Source organism: Primulina tabacum, chromosome 9 (assembly GCF_025594145.1).
Source record: "Primulina tabacum isolate GXHZ01 chromosome 9, ASM2559414v2, whole genome shotgun sequence".
NCBI classification, from domain to species: domain Eukaryota; kingdom Viridiplantae; phylum Streptophyta; class Magnoliopsida; order Lamiales; family Gesneriaceae; genus Primulina; species Primulina tabacum.
Window position 1 is genome coordinate 3,127,162 of NC_134558.1, and position 17,444 is coordinate 3,144,605.

At 32.3% G+C, this 17,444-nt stretch overlaps 6 protein-coding genes across 6 annotated transcripts; all 6 read right to left on the reverse strand.

Moving 5' to 3' along the window:
- Positions 1-912: 912 nt before the first annotated feature.
- On the reverse strand, positions 913-4,845 carry LOC142556698 (RNA-binding KH domain-containing protein RCF3-like). Its single transcript, XM_075668179.1, has 7 exons — positions 4,711-4,845; positions 3,664-4,255; positions 2,837-3,232; positions 2,499-2,753; positions 1,889-2,155; positions 1,614-1,675; positions 913-1,189 (listed from the first exon to the last, which is right to left on the reverse strand). The coding sequence occupies exons 2-7, from the start codon at positions 4,231-4,233 to the stop codon at positions 1,177-1,179; spliced, it is 1,563 nt and encodes a 520-aa protein (XP_075524294.1). The 5' UTR covers positions 4,234-4,255; positions 4,711-4,845; the 3' UTR covers positions 913-1,176.
- Positions 4,846-5,438: 593 nt separating this feature from the next.
- Positions 5,439-7,008, reverse strand: LOC142556860 (uncharacterized protein At2g29880-like). Its single transcript, XM_075668358.1, has 2 exons — positions 6,682-7,008; positions 5,439-6,587 (listed from the first exon to the last, which is right to left on the reverse strand). The coding sequence occupies exons 1-2, from the start codon at positions 7,006-7,008 to the stop codon at positions 5,985-5,987; spliced, it is 930 nt and encodes a 309-aa protein (XP_075524473.1). The 3' UTR covers positions 5,439-5,984.
- Positions 7,009-7,639: 631 nt separating this feature from the next.
- LOC142556517 (uncharacterized protein At2g29880-like) lies at positions 7,640-9,063 on the reverse strand. Its single transcript, XM_075667973.1, has 2 exons — positions 8,876-9,063; positions 7,640-8,781 (listed from the first exon to the last, which is right to left on the reverse strand). Exons 1-2 carry the CDS (start codon positions 8,957-8,959, stop codon positions 8,179-8,181), a joined length of 687 nt encoding a protein of 228 aa, XP_075524088.1. The 5' UTR covers positions 8,960-9,063; the 3' UTR covers positions 7,640-8,178.
- Positions 9,064-9,824: 761 nt separating this feature from the next.
- Positions 9,825-11,278, reverse strand: LOC142556495 (uncharacterized protein At2g29880-like). Its single transcript, XM_075667944.1, has 2 exons — positions 11,068-11,278; positions 9,825-10,973 (listed from the first exon to the last, which is right to left on the reverse strand). Exons 1-2 carry the CDS (start codon positions 11,149-11,151, stop codon positions 10,371-10,373), a joined length of 687 nt encoding a protein of 228 aa, XP_075524059.1. The 5' UTR covers positions 11,152-11,278; the 3' UTR covers positions 9,825-10,370.
- A 748-nt stretch (positions 11,279-12,026) lies between these two features.
- On the reverse strand, positions 12,027-13,450 carry LOC142556528 (uncharacterized protein At2g29880-like). The gene is made up of 2 exons (XM_075667985.1): positions 13,263-13,450; positions 12,027-13,168 (listed from the first exon to the last, which is right to left on the reverse strand). Exons 1-2 carry the CDS (start codon positions 13,344-13,346, stop codon positions 12,566-12,568), a joined length of 687 nt encoding a protein of 228 aa, XP_075524100.1. The 5' UTR covers positions 13,347-13,450; the 3' UTR covers positions 12,027-12,565.
- Positions 13,451-14,213: 763 nt separating this feature from the next.
- On the reverse strand, positions 14,214-15,579 carry LOC142556508 (uncharacterized protein At2g29880-like). The gene is made up of 2 exons (XM_075667962.1): positions 15,457-15,579; positions 14,214-15,362 (listed from the first exon to the last, which is right to left on the reverse strand). The coding sequence occupies exons 1-2, from the start codon at positions 15,538-15,540 to the stop codon at positions 14,760-14,762; spliced, it is 687 nt and encodes a 228-aa protein (XP_075524077.1). The 5' UTR covers positions 15,541-15,579; the 3' UTR covers positions 14,214-14,759.
- Between the last annotated feature and the right edge of the window lie 1,865 nt (positions 15,580-17,444).

A 17,444-nucleotide genomic window follows, 5' to 3' on the forward strand; every position in this document is an offset into this window, starting at 1 on the left:
AACTTAAAAATTTTAAAAATAAAATATATATACAACAACCAAATTTTCAACAACACATATATATATGCATGAAGAAGTTTTGTTTCATCTAATGTTGGGTTTTTTTTTTCTCTTTTATAATTTGGATTGGATTGGATTGGATGACTCCATCTTGTGGCCCTTGAACATTTTGGGAGGGACCATTGCACGTGTATATGTTTTGCTGGCTTACATACATATAATTGGTGAATACTTATAGGCACAAAATAACATTAATGTCATAGTTGAATAGGAATCAAATCAAAAATTTGGTGTATCATGATTTCAAATTCTTTGACTTGTTTGGATATATGGACAAAGTTTGAATTTCAATAGTGTTTGAATGGATTTCAAATAATACGAAAATCATTTTTCAAATCATTCCCTAAATCAAATTAATCAGTTCACCTGCATTCTAAATTTCTATATAGAAATAAAAAGAAATTTGCATTCCTAAATATTTGACTCTTTGCGATTTCGCTCCTCTATCTTGTAAAATTTCAATCATAATCAATTATCTTTGTTATTTTGCAATTTTGGTCTTATTTTCAACATAGCCTTGACACGACGTCAATGGGCTAACATGACATTAACATGGTGCTAGTTTACCCTCTCATGAAAAAAATACAAATATTGCCAAAAACTAAAACATATAACACAACGACTGAATTTGACAACATAGATAACCTGAAACAACATATATGATCGAAATTACTGTTTTCTCAATAAAATTATCTTTCCAAATTGTTTCGAAGTAGTTAAGAGAATTTCCAGTGTCTTCAACCAATCACCAAAATTTTTAAGTAAAGGAAGATGTTAAAACACTAAATGCAATGAAGGGAAAAAGAAACAAAGCAATTTGATGAAAATGACATGACAAAAAATGAAAGAATATGGGGTTCACAAATTTGTTTAATGCATAAGCGCCAAGGTAGAAAGGTTAATCAACAAATATTTGGCAACATTATGTTTATAAATTAAGATTAATCAGTGTCGGATTCATCCAAATTATATAAACAAGATATGTATCCAACTCATCCAATGGCGACACGGGCAACCTCTAAAGGTAAAGTAGAGGGTTTTTTTGCGCGTTTGCTGGTGTCGTTTTCATCTTAATACTGCATTTCATCGAAAGGGGCGATACGCTGGCTTCAAATATCACGCGCCATAGCTGTTTAGTGTCGCAGAGAACATAAACAAAACATGTAAGTGCCACATGCCACTCAAGACTGAAACTTTTAGATGAGAGAAAGCAATCCATATCACACTAAACATGGAATTTACTGACCAATAAAGCCAGTGAGAAGGACCGCGACGTTGATGAAAATCTTTTGGAGAGTACAGTTTGATCACATGATTCGATAAAACATATTGAAGTTTCTTTCCTAACGAGTTGGCAAGTTTGCATGCATGTTTAGTATGGTTTGATTGGGCTAGCATCATTTCACAAAATATGCGATATTGAAGAAACCAGAGATTTCAAAGAAAGAAACAGATTAAGCATCAAAAGGATACCCAGAGACTTAGAAGTAAAAGAAGCAAAACCAAAATAAGCAATGAAAGAGGTATGAATTCCAAAGGGCTAAAAATTATACCTCGCACCACCAGAGTGACCGGGTGAGTAAGTGCTATACGCTCCATAACCACTTCCACTAACCTGGATGAAGAACTTGGATAAGCCCAAAAAGGAAGGAAAAACTAGCATAGCAAGCAATTTAAATGCTAGAATATATATACTTAATGTAAGAATTTCAGTTAAAAGATGGAACTAATTTACAATCAGACATCAAAATGGAAAATATCATTAATCAGAAAGTTTTACGCCCCTTATAATGTCGTCGAAATTTGTCGAATTATAAGCAAAGACTACCTGCGAATCATCATAGTTCCCATATCTGTCAGCCGAAGGCGAGGTTTTCGAGTTGTACACTCCAGAATAGTTTGAATATCCTGGATTACGCATTCTATTATCACGATTATCATAATTTGCGCCTTCAAAGTCCCCAACTGATGCTGGAAGGTGAAGAGCTGGTCGTGATAATATTGATGAACTTCCCCCGTTCTCAAACAAGTTAGCTCTCAATCGTTGCATCACTTGATATAATGCACTTCTAGCAGCATTCATGTCTCCTGTTATCTGCTTAGATTTATAATATATGATTAATGTTGTACATTTTTAAAAATTATTGTTGAATTTTGTTTCACTAAAAAAGTATACTATTGATATCACGAACTTTTATAAGGCCTGTCTATATGTTTAGGCACAAAACATATGAAGAAAGTGAGCAGTGGCAAAACAATAGCGAGATGGCAGAGGCAGTCGTGACCCCCACTTTTCCTCTCCTACTGGAATTTTCCTATGGATTTATATGATTTTATACATTATATATACGCAGAAAAATTGTTTCGAAGAGGCTGGTACATAGATACACAACAATGAAAAATCAAAAGTCGATATGCACAAGCACGTATTCATTTACCTGCACCATCTCATCGTCTTCGGATGCAACTTTAGGAACATTTTCATCGGAAAAAATGCGAATGTTTGCTCTGCTGGTATTTCTCATCTCTTTAATGATAGCCCCACCTTTACCAATAATACATCCAATTCTAGAGGCTGGTACAAGTAAACGAGTCGTAATCACGAGATCACCTGAATCTTTTTCTATTTTATCACTGCATCGCTGTTGCAACCGATTTATCGCATCAATAGTCCGAGATGGACCTTCAAACATCTACAATAATTCACAGACTGAACTGGTCACATTGAGCATACCTCGGTTAACTACAGAAGTAAAATTACATAAAGCATGCCCACCTCCTTCGCAGAAACGGATATAACACAATCATCTCCATCAGCACCAGCGCTATCGACTACGACGAATGCTCCTGATTCCTGTCTAATTTCTTTAATAATAGCACCACCTTTCCCAATCACAGCCCCGAGATTTTCGGTTGGACAAACTAAACGAAGTGAAAATTCCTTCGGGGCAGAAGACCATTCTGGGCCATCAATTTTGTGATTCATATAAGGACCCATTAATGAGGTCGCACCCAAAAGTGTGCCACTAGCGTTTGAGTTATTAAATGTAATCCCAGATCTATAAATACTAGGCGAACTCAATAGTGAATGCTGTGATCGCGAGGGATTATCATGAAGCCTTGATGCTATTTGGTAAAGTGCATTCATCACAACAGTGGTTTCCCCAGTAATCTGAGAATTAAAATGCAAGCAAATCATCTTCAACTATAAGGGAATAATGTGAATCTAATATTAAAAGCATCATTGAACTGAAAATATCAGCTCAAAGTACGATCAATAACTAACATTAATATGGCAGGAACCATATTCCATTCATCAACAAAAAAACTTACTGTTCTCGTTAAAAAAAACCACCAATGACCAAACTAACCATTTCAAGTAATCAGATATTAAAATCAGACTGTACAACCCAGTTTTGGATAAGTAACAACTAGAAAGGCAAGATACTAATGTTTGAGTTCTGACAAACCATTCGTAAAAATATAGACTCTTGTCATTCAATTTTACTTGAAGGATATAGGCTAAAGAACTAACAAAAAGAATCGGTTCATGCATGTTTAGGAAACTTATTTATACAACATAAACAGAAGCTGTAAAAGTACCTGTATAATCTCATCAGAACTCAAAGCACAAGGAGGTAAATGCTCGCTGCCCAATATCCTAATCTGAGCATGGGTGTCATTACGTATGTTCTGGATTATTTGCCCCCCTTTCCCAATCACACAGCCGATCTGATCCGACGGCACAAGCAAGCGAACTGTAACTTGGAGAGGTTCGTCGAATGTGCCATTGACCGGCAACTCCTCAGACACCACCCTTTCATGCACCCTAAACAGAGCATCTTGTGCAGGTGAAACAGCCTCATTGACATAGCTATTGGTTTCAATGCTAGTGCTATAAATGGTGACCACACGTTCCTCACACCCTGGAATTGTTTCACTAATTCGAATCCGAGCCTGAGTCTGGGCTCTCAGTTGTTTAGCAATATCCCCACCAATTCCAATAATGCTCCCGATTTTTCTCAACGGGCACAAATAACGGTAAACTGTATCATCGGGCCCAATGTGATTAGCTTCTTTTTCATCATTTCCAGGGATTCTTCTACCTCCTCCATTTCCAGAGTAATCAGAGAGCATTTGAGACCGTTTTCCATAATCACTCCGCTGACCCATTCTATAGAAGAACTTGATACACCTACTCCACCGGCAAATCCAATCAATTTTCCATCATACGAGGCGGCAATAAATCAAGAATCCAATTTAAACACAAATGGCCAAATAAATATGCACAGCCTATCCACCCTAAACACGGACCACGACAAACACATGCACAATGAAGAAAAGAAATGAAATATAAAATCATTAGCGCACGAAACAAAATTCATGTTCTGTCCTGAGCAAATAAGCCAAAGAACCATTTTTTTTTTTCAACATTTCTTATCCCAAAAAGTGATAAAAGTTTTTCCATCAACGGGAAATACCCATTAAACTAAAAAAATCCTAATTAATCAAAAACTGATTCAATAATTCACGAAAAAAGATTGCTCCTTTATGTAAACAAAACATCATTCCCATATTTATTTCATACTCACCAATTCCGTAGCATGAAAGCTGTCAAATTTGATTTTTTTTAAAAAAATCAAAACTTACAATTCTGAATAAACAGAGAGGGTCCTCTCGCCGTTAAGGCGCAAATGTTGTATGGAACCAGTACTACGTTGCACTGTGTGTTCTCTGTCTAACCGCTTCCGAAATACCCCATTTTGCCAGAAATATGATATATTTTTACAATATCTTCTTATTTTTCTTTTTTCTTTTTTTTTTTATTTTGAAAAATCTTAAAATAGCTGGTAAATATAATTCAGGGGACTAAAAAAAAAGTTGGACTTTAAAGATAATATTAAAATATCGATATAGAATATCCATTTTGCTTATTCTTTTACTATGTGGAATAGGTTTATTGTTAGACGGATCAATCCTACTGATATTTACAATAAAAATTAACATGGGTGTATTCAACCTAGAGATTTAACGACTTTTAATGACTTTTTTTAATAAGAGACTTTGTGGATTTGACAGACATTTGTAGAATCTCACAGATTTCTAAACAGAATTCCATAGACTTCTGTAAACTTTTTGCAAGACTTTTGTAGACTTCTGTTAACTTTTTCATATGAAAATCCATCACTCTTGTAATATTTTTATGGGGGTATATTCAATCTAGACTCTTCATTTGAAATATTATTATTATTATTAATGTAAATAAAATTTATTTAAAATGTAAATAGATTTTATTTGTGAAAACAAATAATGAATCACTAATCAATTTAGAACTCAAAATTGAACTTCTCAATACAAATGTATCTTGTATCTTGTAAATGTGTTTTCTCTCTAAGGATGTTGCACAATTTTAAAAATACATCGGGGTACATTCTATAAATCTCTCGAAAGTTTGTTGGATCTTCTTTTAATATTTCATGAATATAATCGTATCCCCTTGAAGTTATTGGTCGTCTATTTAAAGGACGATGGACACGTTCACAATTCATGTTAGCTATATGCTTAGTAAAAGTATAGAGGCTCCCACGAACTTCAACTAACAAAAACCTAATAGTTTCGTGTAATTCTTCTTCAAATTCATCTTCTTCCATTTGTTCTTCTACTTCATCGACGTTGATATTTGACATTTAAATAAACTACCTGATATCAAACAGATAATTAAAATAAAAGAAACTCTATAAATTTATTAAAAACCATTCCATGTATCAAACAAGATATGTTCAAGAAACAACAAAAAACTTATATAAATCATCCAAAATTCAAGAGTTTTCTACTAGATCAATAATTAGAAAAACAATTCGAAACAATGCGAATAGAATTTTTAACATAAGGTAACTATTTAAGAATTGTGTTTCAAAACATACTCATTCATTCAATTTATAATCTATCCATCCCGAACGCTCTTCAATGGTCATTTTCAAGAAATCCATCTTTTTTGATCTGGTATTGAGTAAATCAAGCACCTTATATCGAGTACGATTATCCAAATTTGGGACCTCCTTGATAGCATCCCAACAAGTGTCACCTGCATTCCCTATTGATTCTATCATAGAAACCACCTTCTCAAGACTATGGGAGAACTCATGCATAGCATTTGGGTCAATACTTTTGAATGTGTTTGATTTTGCTTCAAACTCGGTCCTATCCCGTTTCCTAGTTGTTGCTGGAACCTCTGAACTTATGGGCTGAGAGGGTAATGGTGAAATAGAGTCCTCGAAAAATGGAGGTTGATACGAAGATTCTTGTCCGTCGCTTTGCACGAAATATTCAACAATGTTGTGATCAAACACATAATCGTCTATTAAACTAGTTCCCCTATTTTCTTCTATCTCAAATTTTCTTGCATCAGTGTCATCTCCTACTCCAATTGAGTGTTTTCCTGTAGCAGTTCCAGTCCCAACCACAATTCTCAGGTCTTCATAATCCTCAAAAGTGTCTGTCCGATAGTGTTCATGTTTAGGGTGAGACTGGTAAAGAGCAAAAAATAACATCAAGTGTTAAGCTAGTTATAAATCTAATTGTAAATATAAATTTTATTTTTTTAAACTCGAAAACTCTCACCTTAAAATAATCTTCCCATACTTCGTCATTAGCCGTGAATTTCTTTGTCTCAGGATCCCATCCAAAACCAGAGTTATGACGCATAAGCTTATAATAACTGCTGTATCTTCCTTTGAACCACTTTAGACGACTTTGATATTGTGTAATAGTTTTTGAACACCCAATCTTGTCGTTCAGAGCGGGAAGTATTTTCTTTTCTACAGTTTTTTTGCTAAATACTCCATTCTTATCACGCCATCCTCTCGTGGCAGCATCAACCATAATTTTTAGCAATTCATTGCTCTCTTCAATCGTCCACACATTATATTTTTCTCGTGAATCTCCCATTGATAGTATTACTTGAATATGCATAAGATAAAATCTCAAGAACAACTCACAACAAATTTTATTAACATTCTATAATCCATAACAAACCTAAAACTATGCAATATACGCACATTGAAAACATGATATTTAAATAATAAAAAAAACCTATAGACTATTAATTATATTCATTCAAACCTAAAACTAGGCAATATACATATACTAAAAACATGATATTTAAATAATAATAAAATACTTACAAATTAATAACATGGGTGTATTCAACCTAGAGATTTAACGATTTTTAATGACTTTTTTTAATAAGAGACTTTTGTGGATTTGACAGACATTTGTAGAATCTCACAGATTTCTAAACAGAATTCTATAGACTCCTGTAAACTTTTTGCAAGACTTTTGTAGACTTCTGTTAACTTTTTCATATGAAAATCCATCACTCTTGTAATATTTTTGTGGGGGTATATTCAATCTAGACTCTTCATTTGAAATATTATTATTATTATTATTAATGTAAATAAAATTTATTTAAAATGTAAATAGATTTTATTTGTGAAAACAAATAATGAATCACTAGTCAATTTAGAACTCAAAATTGAACTTCTCAATACAAATGTATATTGTATCTTGTAAATGTGTTTTCTCTCTAAGGATGTTGCACAATTTTAAAAATACATCGGGGTACATTCTATAAATCTCTCGAAAGTTTGTTGGATCTTCTTTTAATATTTCATGAATATAATCGTATCCCCTTGAAGTTATTGGTCGTCTATTTAAAGGACGATGGACACGTTCACAATTCATGTTAGCTATATGCTTAGTAAAAGTATAGAGGCTCCCACGAACTTCAACTAACAAAAACCTAATAGTTTCGTGTAATTCTTCTTCGAATTCATCTTCTTCCATTTGTTCTTCTACTTCATCGACGTTGATATTTGACATTTAAATAAACTACCTGATATCAAACAGATAATTAAAATAAAAGAAACTCTATAAATTTATTAAAAACCATTCCATGTATCAAACAAGATATGTTCAAGAAACAACAAAAAACTTATATAAATCATCCAAAATTCAAGAGTTTTCTACTAGATCAATAATTAGAAAAACAATTCGAAACAATGCGAATAGAATTTTTAACATAAGGTAACTATTTAAGAATTGTGTTTCAAAACATACTCATTCATTCAATTTATAATCTATCCATCCCGAACGCTCTTCAATGGTCATTTTCAAGAAATCCATCTTTTTTGATCTGGTATTGAGTAAATCAAGCACCTTATATCGAGTACGATTATCCAAATTTGGGACCTCCTTGATAGCATCCCAACAAGTGTCACCTGCATTCCCTATTGATTCTATCATAGAAACCACCTTCTCAAGACTATGGGAGAACTCATGCATAGCATTTGGGTCAATACTTTTGAATGTGTTTGATTTTGCTTCAAACTCGGTCCTATCCCGTTTCCTAGTTGTTGCTGGAACCTCTGAACTTATGGGCTGAGAGGGTAATGGTGAAATAGAGTCCTCGAAAAATGGAGGTTGATACGAAGATTCTTGTCCGTCGCTTTGCACGAAATATTCAACAATGTTGTGATCAAACACATAATCGTCTATTAAACTAGTTCCCCTATTTTCTTCTATCTCAAATTTTCTTGCATCAGTGTCATCTCCTACTCCAATTGAGTGTTTTCCTGTAGCAGTTCCAGTCCCAACCACAATTCTCAGGTCTTCATAATCCTCAAAAGTGTCTGTCCGATAGTGTTCATGTTTAGGGTGAGACTGGTAAAGAGCAAAAAATAACATCAAGTGTTAAGCTAGTTATAAATCTAATTGTAAATATAAATTTTATTTTTTTAAACTCGAAGACTCTCACCTTAAAATAATCTTCCCATACTTCGTCATTAGCCGTGAATTTCTTTGTCTCAGGATCCCATCCAAAACCAGAGTTATGACGCATAAGCTTACAATAACTGCTGTATCTTCCTTTGAACCACTTTAGACGACTTTGATATTGTGTAATAGTTTTTGAACACCCAATCTTGTCGTTCAGAGCGGGAAGTATTTTCTTTTCTACAGTTTTTTTGCTAAATACTCCATTCTTATCACGCCATCCTCTCGTGGCAGCATCAACCATAATTTTTAGCAATTCATTGCTCTCTTCAATCGTCCACACATTATATTTTTCTCGTGAATCTCCCATTGATAGTATTACTTGAATATGCATAAGATAAAATCTCAAGAACAACTCACAACAAATTTTATTAACATTCTATAATCCATAACAAACCTAAAACTATGCAATATACGCACATTGAAAACATGATATTTAAATAATAAAAAAAACCTATAGACTATTAATTATATTCATTCAAACCTAAAACTAGGCAATATACATATACTAAAAACATGATATTTAAATAATAATAAAATACTTACAAATTAATAACATGGGTGTATTCAACCTAGAGATTTAACGATTTTTAATGACTTTTTTTAATAAGAGACTTTTGTGGATTTGACAGACATTTGTAGAATCTCACCGATTTCTAAACAGAATTCCATAGACTCCTGTAAACTTTTTGCAAGACTTTTGTAGACTTCTGTTAACTTTTTCATAGTGAAAATCCATCACTCTTGTAATATTTTTGTGGGGGTATATTCAATCTAGACTCTTCATTTGAAATATTATTATTATTATTAATGTAAATAAAATTTATTTAAAATGTAAATAGATTTTATTTGTGAAAACAAATAATGAATCACTAGTCAATTTAGAACTCAAAATTGAACTTCTCAATACAAATGTATCTTGTATCTTGTAAATGTGTTTTCTCTCTAAGGATGTTGCACAATTTTAAAAATACATCGGGGTACATTCTATAAATCTCTCGAAAGTTTGTTGGATCTTCTTTTAATATTTCATGAATATAATCGTATCCCCTTGAAGTTATTGGTCGTCTATTTAAAGGACGATGGACACGTTCACAATTCATGTTAGCTATATGCTTAGTAAAAGTATAGAGGCTCCCACGAACTTCAACTAACAAAAACCTAATAGTTTCGTGTAATTCTTCTTCAAATTCATCTTCTTCCATTTGTTCTTCTACTTCATCGACGTTGATATTTGACATTTAAATAAACTACCTGATATCAAACAGATAATTAAAATAAAAGAAACTCTATAAATTTATTAAAAACCATTCCATGTATCAAACAAGATATGTTCAAGAAACAACAAAAAACTTATATAAATCATCCAAAATTCAAGAGTTTTCTACTAGATCAATAATTAGAAAAACAATTCGAAACAATGCGAATAGAATTTTTAACATAAGGTAACTATTTAAGAATTGTGTTTCAAAACATACTCATTCATTCAATTTATAATCTATCCATCCCGAACGCTCTTCAATGGTCATTTTCAAGAAATCCATCTTTTTTGATCTGGTATTGAGTAAATCAAGCACCTTATATCGAGTACGATTATCCAAATTTGGGACCTCCTTGATAGCATCCCAACAAGTGTCACCTGCATTCCCTATTGATTCTATCATAGAAACCACCTTCTCAAGACTATGGGAGAACTCATGCATAGCATTTGGGTCAATACTTTTGAATGTGTTTGATTTTGCTTCAAACTCGGTCCTATCCCGTTTCCTAGTTGTTGCTGGAACCTCTGAACTTATGGGCTGAGAGGGTAATGGTGAAATAGAGTCCTCGAAAAATGGAGGTTGATACGAAGATTCTTGTCCGTCGCTTTGCACGAAATATTCAACAATGTTGTGATCAAACACATAATCGTCTATTAAACTAGTTCCCCTATTTTCTTCTATCTCAAATTTTCTTGCATCAGTGTCATCTCCTACTCCAATTGAGTGTTTTCCTGTAGCAGTTCCAGTCCCAACCACAATTCTCAGGTCTTCATAATCCTCAAAAGTGTCTGTCCGATAGTGTTCATGTTTAGGGTGAGACTGGTAAAGAGCAAAAAATAACATCAAGTGTTAAGCTAGTTATAAATCTAATTGTAAATATAAATTTTATTTTTTTAAACTCGAAGACTCTCACCTTAAAATAATCTTCCCATACTTCGTCATTAGCCGTGAATTTCTTTGTCTCAGGATCCCATCCAAAACCAGAGTTATGACGCATAAGCTTACAATAACTGCTGTATCTTCCTTTGAACCACTTTAGACGACTTTGATATTGTGTAATAGTTTTTGAACACCCAATCTTGTCGTTCAGAGCGGGAAGTATTTTCTTTTCTACAGTTTTTTTGCTAAATACTCCATTCTTATCACGCCATCCTCTCGTGGCAGCATCAACCATAATTTTTAGCAATTCATTGCTCTCTTCAATCGTCCACACATTATATTTTTCTCGTGAATCTCCCATTGATAGTATTACTTGAATATGCATAAGATAAAATCTCAAGAACAACTCACAACAAATTTTATTAACATTCTATAATCCATAACAAACCTAAAACTATGCAATATACGCACATTGAAAACATGATATTTAAATAATAAAAAAAACCTATAGACTATTAATTATATTCATTCAAACCTAAAACTAGGCAATATACATATACTAAAAACATGATATTTAAATAATAATAAAATACTTACAAATTAATAACATGGGTGTATTCAACCTAGAGATTTAACGATTTTTAATGACTTTTTTATAGTAAGAGACTTTTGTGGATTTGACAGACATTTCTAGAATCTCACAGATTTCTAAACAGAATTCTATAGACTCCTGTAAACTTTTTGCAAGACTTTTGTAGACTTCTGTTAACTTTTTCATATGAAAATCCATCACTCTTGTAATATTTTTGTGGGGGTATATTCAATCTAGACTCTTCATTTGAAATATTATTATTATTATTATTAATGTAAATAAAATTTATTTAAAATGTAAATAGATTTTATTTGTGAAAACAAATAATGAATCACTAGTCAATTTAGAACTCAAAATTGAACTTCTCAATACAAATGTATCTTGTATCTTGTAAATGTGTTTTCTCTCTAAGGATGTTGCACAATTTTAAAAATACATCGGGGTACATTCTATAAATCTCTCGAAAGTTTGTTGGATCTTCTTTTAATATTTCATGAATATAATCGTATCCCCTTGAAGTTATTGGTCGTCTATTTAAAGGACGATGGACACGTTCACAATTCATGTTAGCTATATGCTTAGTAAAAGTATAGAGGCTCCCACGAACTTCAACTAACAAAAACCTAATAGTTTCGTGTAATTCTTCTTCGAATTCATCTTCTTCCATTTGTTCTTCTACTTCATCGACGTTGATATTTGACATTTAAATAAACTACCTGATATCAAACAGATAATTAAAATAAAAGAAACTCTATAAATTTATTAAAAACCATTCCATGTATCAAACAAGATATGTTCAAGAAACAACAAAAAACTTATATAAATCATCCAAAATTCAAGAGTTTTCTACTAGATCAATAATTAGAAAAACAATTCGAAACAATGCGAATAGAATTTTTAACATAAGGTAACTATTTAAGAATTGTGTTTCAAAACATACTCATTCATTCAATTTATAATCTATCCATCCCGAACGCTCTTCAATGGTCATTTTCAAGAAATCCATCTTTTTTGATCTGGTATTGAGTAAATCAAGCACCTTATATCGAGTACGATTATCCAAATTTGGGACCTCCTTGATAGCATCCCAACAAGTGTCACCTGCATTCCCTATTGATTCTATCATAGAAACCACCTTCTCAAGACTATGGGAGAACTCATGCATAGCATTTGGGTCAATACTTTTGAATGTGTTTGATTTTGCTTCAAACTCGGTCCTATCCCGTTTCCTAGTTGTTGCTGGAACCTCTGAACTTATGGGCTGAGAGGGTAATGGTGAAATAGAGTCCTCGAAAAATGGAGGTTGATACGAAGATTCTTGTCCGTCGCTTTGCACGAAATATTCAACAATGTTGTGATCAAACACATAATCGTCTATTAAACTAGTTCCCCTATTTTCTTCTATCTCAAATTTTCTTGCATCAGTGTCATCTCCTACTCCAATTGAGTGTTTTCCTGTAGCAGTTCCAGTCCCAACCACAATTCTCAGGTCTTCATAATCCTCAAAAGTGTCTGTCCGATAGTGTTCATGTTTAGGGTGAGACTGGTAAAGAGCAAAAAATAACATCAAGTGTTAAGCTAGTTATAAATCTAATTGTAAATATAAATTTTATTTTTTTAAACTCGAAGACTCTCACCTTAAAATAATCTTCCCATACTTCGTCATTAGCCGTGAATTTCTTTGTCTCAGGATCCCATCCAAAACCAGAGTTATGACGCATAAGCTTACAATAACTGCTGTATCTTCCTTTGAACCACTTTAGACGACTTTGATATTGTGTAATAGTTTTTGAACACCCAATCTTGTCGTTCAGAGCGGGAAGTATTTTCTTTTCTACAGTTTTTTTGCTAAATACTCCATTCTTATCACGCCATCCTCTCGTGGCAGCATCAACCATAATTTTTAGCAATTCATTGCTCTCTTCAATCGTCCACACATTATATTTTTCTCGTGAATCTCCCATTGATAGTATTACTTGAATATGCATAAGATAAAATCTCAAGAACAACTCACAACAAATTTTATTAACATTCTATAATCCATAACAAACCTAAAACTATGCAATATACGCACATTGAAAACATGATATTTAAATAATAAAAAAAACCTATAGACTATTAATTATATTCATTCAAACCTAAAACTAGGCAATATACATATACTAAAAACATGATATTTAAATAATAATAAAATACTTACAAATTAATAACATGGGTGTATTCAACCTAGAGATTTAACGATTTTTAATGACTTTTTTTAATAAGAGACTTTTGTGGATTTGACAGACATTTGTAGAATCTCACCGATTTCTAAACAGAATTCCATAGACTCCTGTAAACTTTTTGCAAGACTTTTGTAGACTTCTGTTAACTTTTTCATGTGAAAATCCATCACTCTTGTAATATTTTTGTGGGGGTATATTCAATCTAGACTCTTCATTTGAAATATTATTATTATTATTATTAATGTAAATAAAATTTATTTAAAATGTAAATAGATTTTATTTGTGAAAACAAATAATGAATCACTAATCAATTTAGAACTCAAAATTGAACTTCTCAATACAAATGTATCTTGTATCTTGTAAATGTGTTTTCTCTCTAAGGATGTTGCACAATTTTAAAAATACATCGGGGTACATTCTATAAATCTCTCGAAAGTTTGTTGGATCTTCTTTTAATATTTCATGAATATAATCGTATCCCCTTGAAGTTATTGGTCGTCTATTTAAAGGACGATGGACACGTTCACAATTCATGTTAGCTATATGCTTAGTAAAAGTATAGAGGCTCCCACGAACTTCAACTAACAAAAACCTAATAGTTTCGTGTAATTCTTCTTCAAATTCATCTTCTTCCATTTGTTCTTCTACTTCATCGACGTTGATATTTGACATTTAAATAAACTACCTGATATCAAACAGATAATTAAAATAAAAGAAACTCTATAAATTTATTAAAAACCATTCCATGTATCAAACAAGATATGTTCAAGAAACAACAAAAAACTTATATAAATCATCCAAAATTCAAGAGTTTTCTACTAGATCAATAATTAGAAAAACAATTCGAAACAATGCGAATAGAATTTTTAACATAAGGTAACTATTTAAGAATTGTGTTTCAAAACATACTCATTCATTCAATTTATAATCTATCCATCCCGAACGCTCTTCAATGGTCATTTTCAAGAAATCCATCTTTTTTGATCTGGTATTGAGTAAATCAAGCACCTTATATCGAGTACGATTATCCAAATTTGGGACCTCCTTGATAGCATCCCAACAAGTGTCACCTGCATTCCCTATTGATTCTATCATAGAAACCACCTTCTCAAGACTATGGGAGAACTCATGCATAGCATTTGGGTCAATACTTTTGAATGTGTTTGATTTTGCTTCAAACTCGGTCCTATCCCGTTTCCTAGTTGTTGCTGGAACCTCTGAACTTATGGGCTGAGAGGGTAATGGTGAAATAGAGTCCTCGAAAAATGGAGGTTGATACGAAGATTCTTGTCCGTCGCTTTGCACGAAATATTCAACAATGTTGTGATCAAACACATAATCGTCTATTAAACTAGTTCCCCTATTTTCTTCTATCTCAAATTTTCTTGCATCAGTGTCATCTCCTACTCCAATTGAGTGTTTTCCTGTAGCAGTTCCAGTCCCAACCACAATTCTCAGGTCTTCATAATCCTCAAAAGTGTCTGTCCGATAGTGTTCATGTTTAGGGTGAGACTGGTAAAGAGCAAAAAATAACATCAAGTGTTAAGCTAGTTATAAATCTAATTGTAAATATAAATTTTATTTTTTTAAACTCGAAGACTCTCACCTTAAAATAATCTTCCCATACTTCGTCATTAGCCGTGAATTTCTTTGTCTCAGGATCCCATCCAAAACCAGAGTTATGACGCATAAGCTTACAATAACTGCTGTATCTTCCTTTGAACCACTTTAGACGATTTTGATATTGTGTAATAGTTTTTGAACACCCAATCTTGTCGTTCAGAGCGGGAAGTATTTTCTTTTCTACAGTTTTTTTGCTAAATACTCCATTCTTATCACGCCATCCTCTCGTGGCAGCATCAACCATAATTTTTAGCAATTCATTGCTCTCTTCAATCGTCCACACATTATATTTTTCTCGTGAATCTCCCATTGATAGTATTACTTGAATATGCATAAGATAAAATCTCAAGAACAACTCACAACAAATTTTATTAACATTCTATAATCCATAACAAACCTAAAACTATGCAATATACGCACATTGAAAACATGATATTTAAATAATAAAAAAAACCTATAGACTATTAATTATATTCATTCAAACCTAAAACTAGGCAATATACATATACTAAAAACATGATATTTAAATAATAAAAAAATACTTAAAATTAATAACATGGGTGTATTCAACCTAGAGATTTAACGATTTTTAATGACTTTTTTTTAATAAGAGACTTTTGTGGATTTGACAGACATTTGTAGAATCTCACAGATTTCTAAACAGAATTCCTATAGACTCCTGTAAACTTTTTGCAAGACTTTTGTAGACTTCTGTTAACTTTTTCATAGTGAAAATCCATCACTCTTGTAATATTTTTGTGGGGGTATATTCAATCTAGACTCTTCATTTGAAATATTATTATTATTATTATTAATGTAAATAAAATTTATTTAAAATGTAAATAGATTTTATTTGTGAAAACAAATAATGAATCACTAAGTCAATTTAGAACTCAAAATTGAACTTCTCAATACAAATGTATCTTGTATCTTGTAAATGTGTTTTCTCTCTAAGGATGTTGCACAATTTTAAAAATACATCGGGGTACATTCTATAAATCTCTCGAAAGTTTGTTGGATCTTCTTTTAATATTTCATGAATATAATCGTATCCCCTTGAAGTTATTGGTCGTCTATTTAAAGGACGATGGACACGTTCACAATTCATGTTAGCTATATGCTTAGTAAAAGTATAGAGGCTCCCACGAACTTCAACTAACAAAAACCTAATAGTTTCGTGTAATTCTTCTTCAAATTCATCTTCTTCCATTTGTTCTTCTACTTCATCGACGTTGATATTTGACATTTAAATAAACTACCTGATATCAAACAGATAATTAAAATAAAAGAAACTCTATAAATTTATTAAAAACCATTCCATGTATCAAACAAGATATGTTCAAGAAACAACAAAAAACTTATATAAATCATCCAAAATTCAAGAGTTTTCTACTAGATCAATAATTAGAAAAACAATTCGAAACAATGCGAATAGAATTTTTAACATAAGGTAACTATTTAAGAATTGTGTTTCAAACCATACTCATTCATTCAATTTATAATCTATCCATCCCGAACGCTCTTCAATGGTCATTTTCAAGAAATCCATCTTTTTTGATCTGGTATTGAGTAAATCAAGCACCTTATATCGAGTACGATTATCCAAATTTGGAACCTCCTTGATAGCATCCCAACAAGTGTCACATGCATTCCCTATTGATTCTATCATAGAAACCACCTTCTCAAGACTATGGGAGAACTCATGCATAGCATTTGGGTCAATACTTTTGAATGTGTTTGATTTTGCTTCAAACTCGGTCCTATCCCGTTTCCTAGTTGTTGCTGGAACCTCTTAACTTATGGGCTGAGAGGGTAATGGTGAAAAAGAGTCCTCGAAAAATGGAGGTTGATACGAAGATTCTTGTCCGTCGCTTTGCACGAAATATTCAACAATGTTGTGATCAAACACATAATCGTCTATTAAACTAGTTCCCCTATTTTCTTCTATCTCAAATTTTCTTGCATCAAGTG

Bases quoted from the DNA above. Each gene is read 5' to 3' on its own strand.
- LOC142556698 (XM_075668179.1), bottom strand. From the start codon at position 4,233: ATGGGTCAGCGGAGTGATTATGGAAAACGGTCTCAAATGCTCTCTGAT. The intron at 3,233-3,663 runs GTACTTTTACAG...TTTAATTCTCAG, and splicing joins GTTCTGATGAGATTATACAG to ATTACTGGGGAAACCACTGT. The intron at 2,754-2,836 runs GTGGGCATGCTT...GAATTATTGTAG, and splicing joins TATCCGTTTCTGCGAAGGAG to ATGTTTGAAGGTCCATCTCG.
- LOC142556860 (XM_075668358.1), bottom strand. From the start codon at position 7,008: ATGGGAGATTCACGAGAAAAATATAATGTGTGGACGATTGAAGAGAGC. The intron at 6,588-6,681 runs GTGAGAGTTTTC...GCTCTTTACCAG, and splicing joins TATGGGAAGATTATTTTAAG to TCTCACCCTAAACATGAACA.
- LOC142556517 (XM_075667973.1), bottom strand. From the start codon at position 8,959: ATGCGTCATAACTCTGGTTTTGGATGGGATCCTGAGACAAAGAAATTC. The intron at 8,782-8,875 runs GTGAGAGTCTTC...GCTCTTTACCAG, and splicing joins TATGGGAAGATTATTTTAAG to TCTCACCCTAAACATGAACA.
- LOC142556495 (XM_075667944.1), bottom strand. From the start codon at position 11,151: ATGCGTCATAACTCTGGTTTTGGATGGGATCCTGAGACAAAGAAATTC. The intron at 10,974-11,067 runs GTGAGAGTCTTC...GCTCTTTACCAG, and splicing joins TATGGGAAGATTATTTTAAG to TCTCACCCTAAACATGAACA.
- LOC142556528 (XM_075667985.1), bottom strand. From the start codon at position 13,346: ATGCGTCATAACTCTGGTTTTGGATGGGATCCTGAGACAAAGAAATTC. The intron at 13,169-13,262 runs GTGAGAGTCTTC...GCTCTTTACCAG, and splicing joins TATGGGAAGATTATTTTAAG to TCTCACCCTAAACATGAACA.
- LOC142556508 (XM_075667962.1), bottom strand. From the start codon at position 15,540: ATGCGTCATAACTCTGGTTTTGGATGGGATCCTGAGACAAAGAAATTC. The intron at 15,363-15,456 runs GTGAGAGTCTTC...GCTCTTTACCAG, and splicing joins TATGGGAAGATTATTTTAAG to TCTCACCCTAAACATGAACA.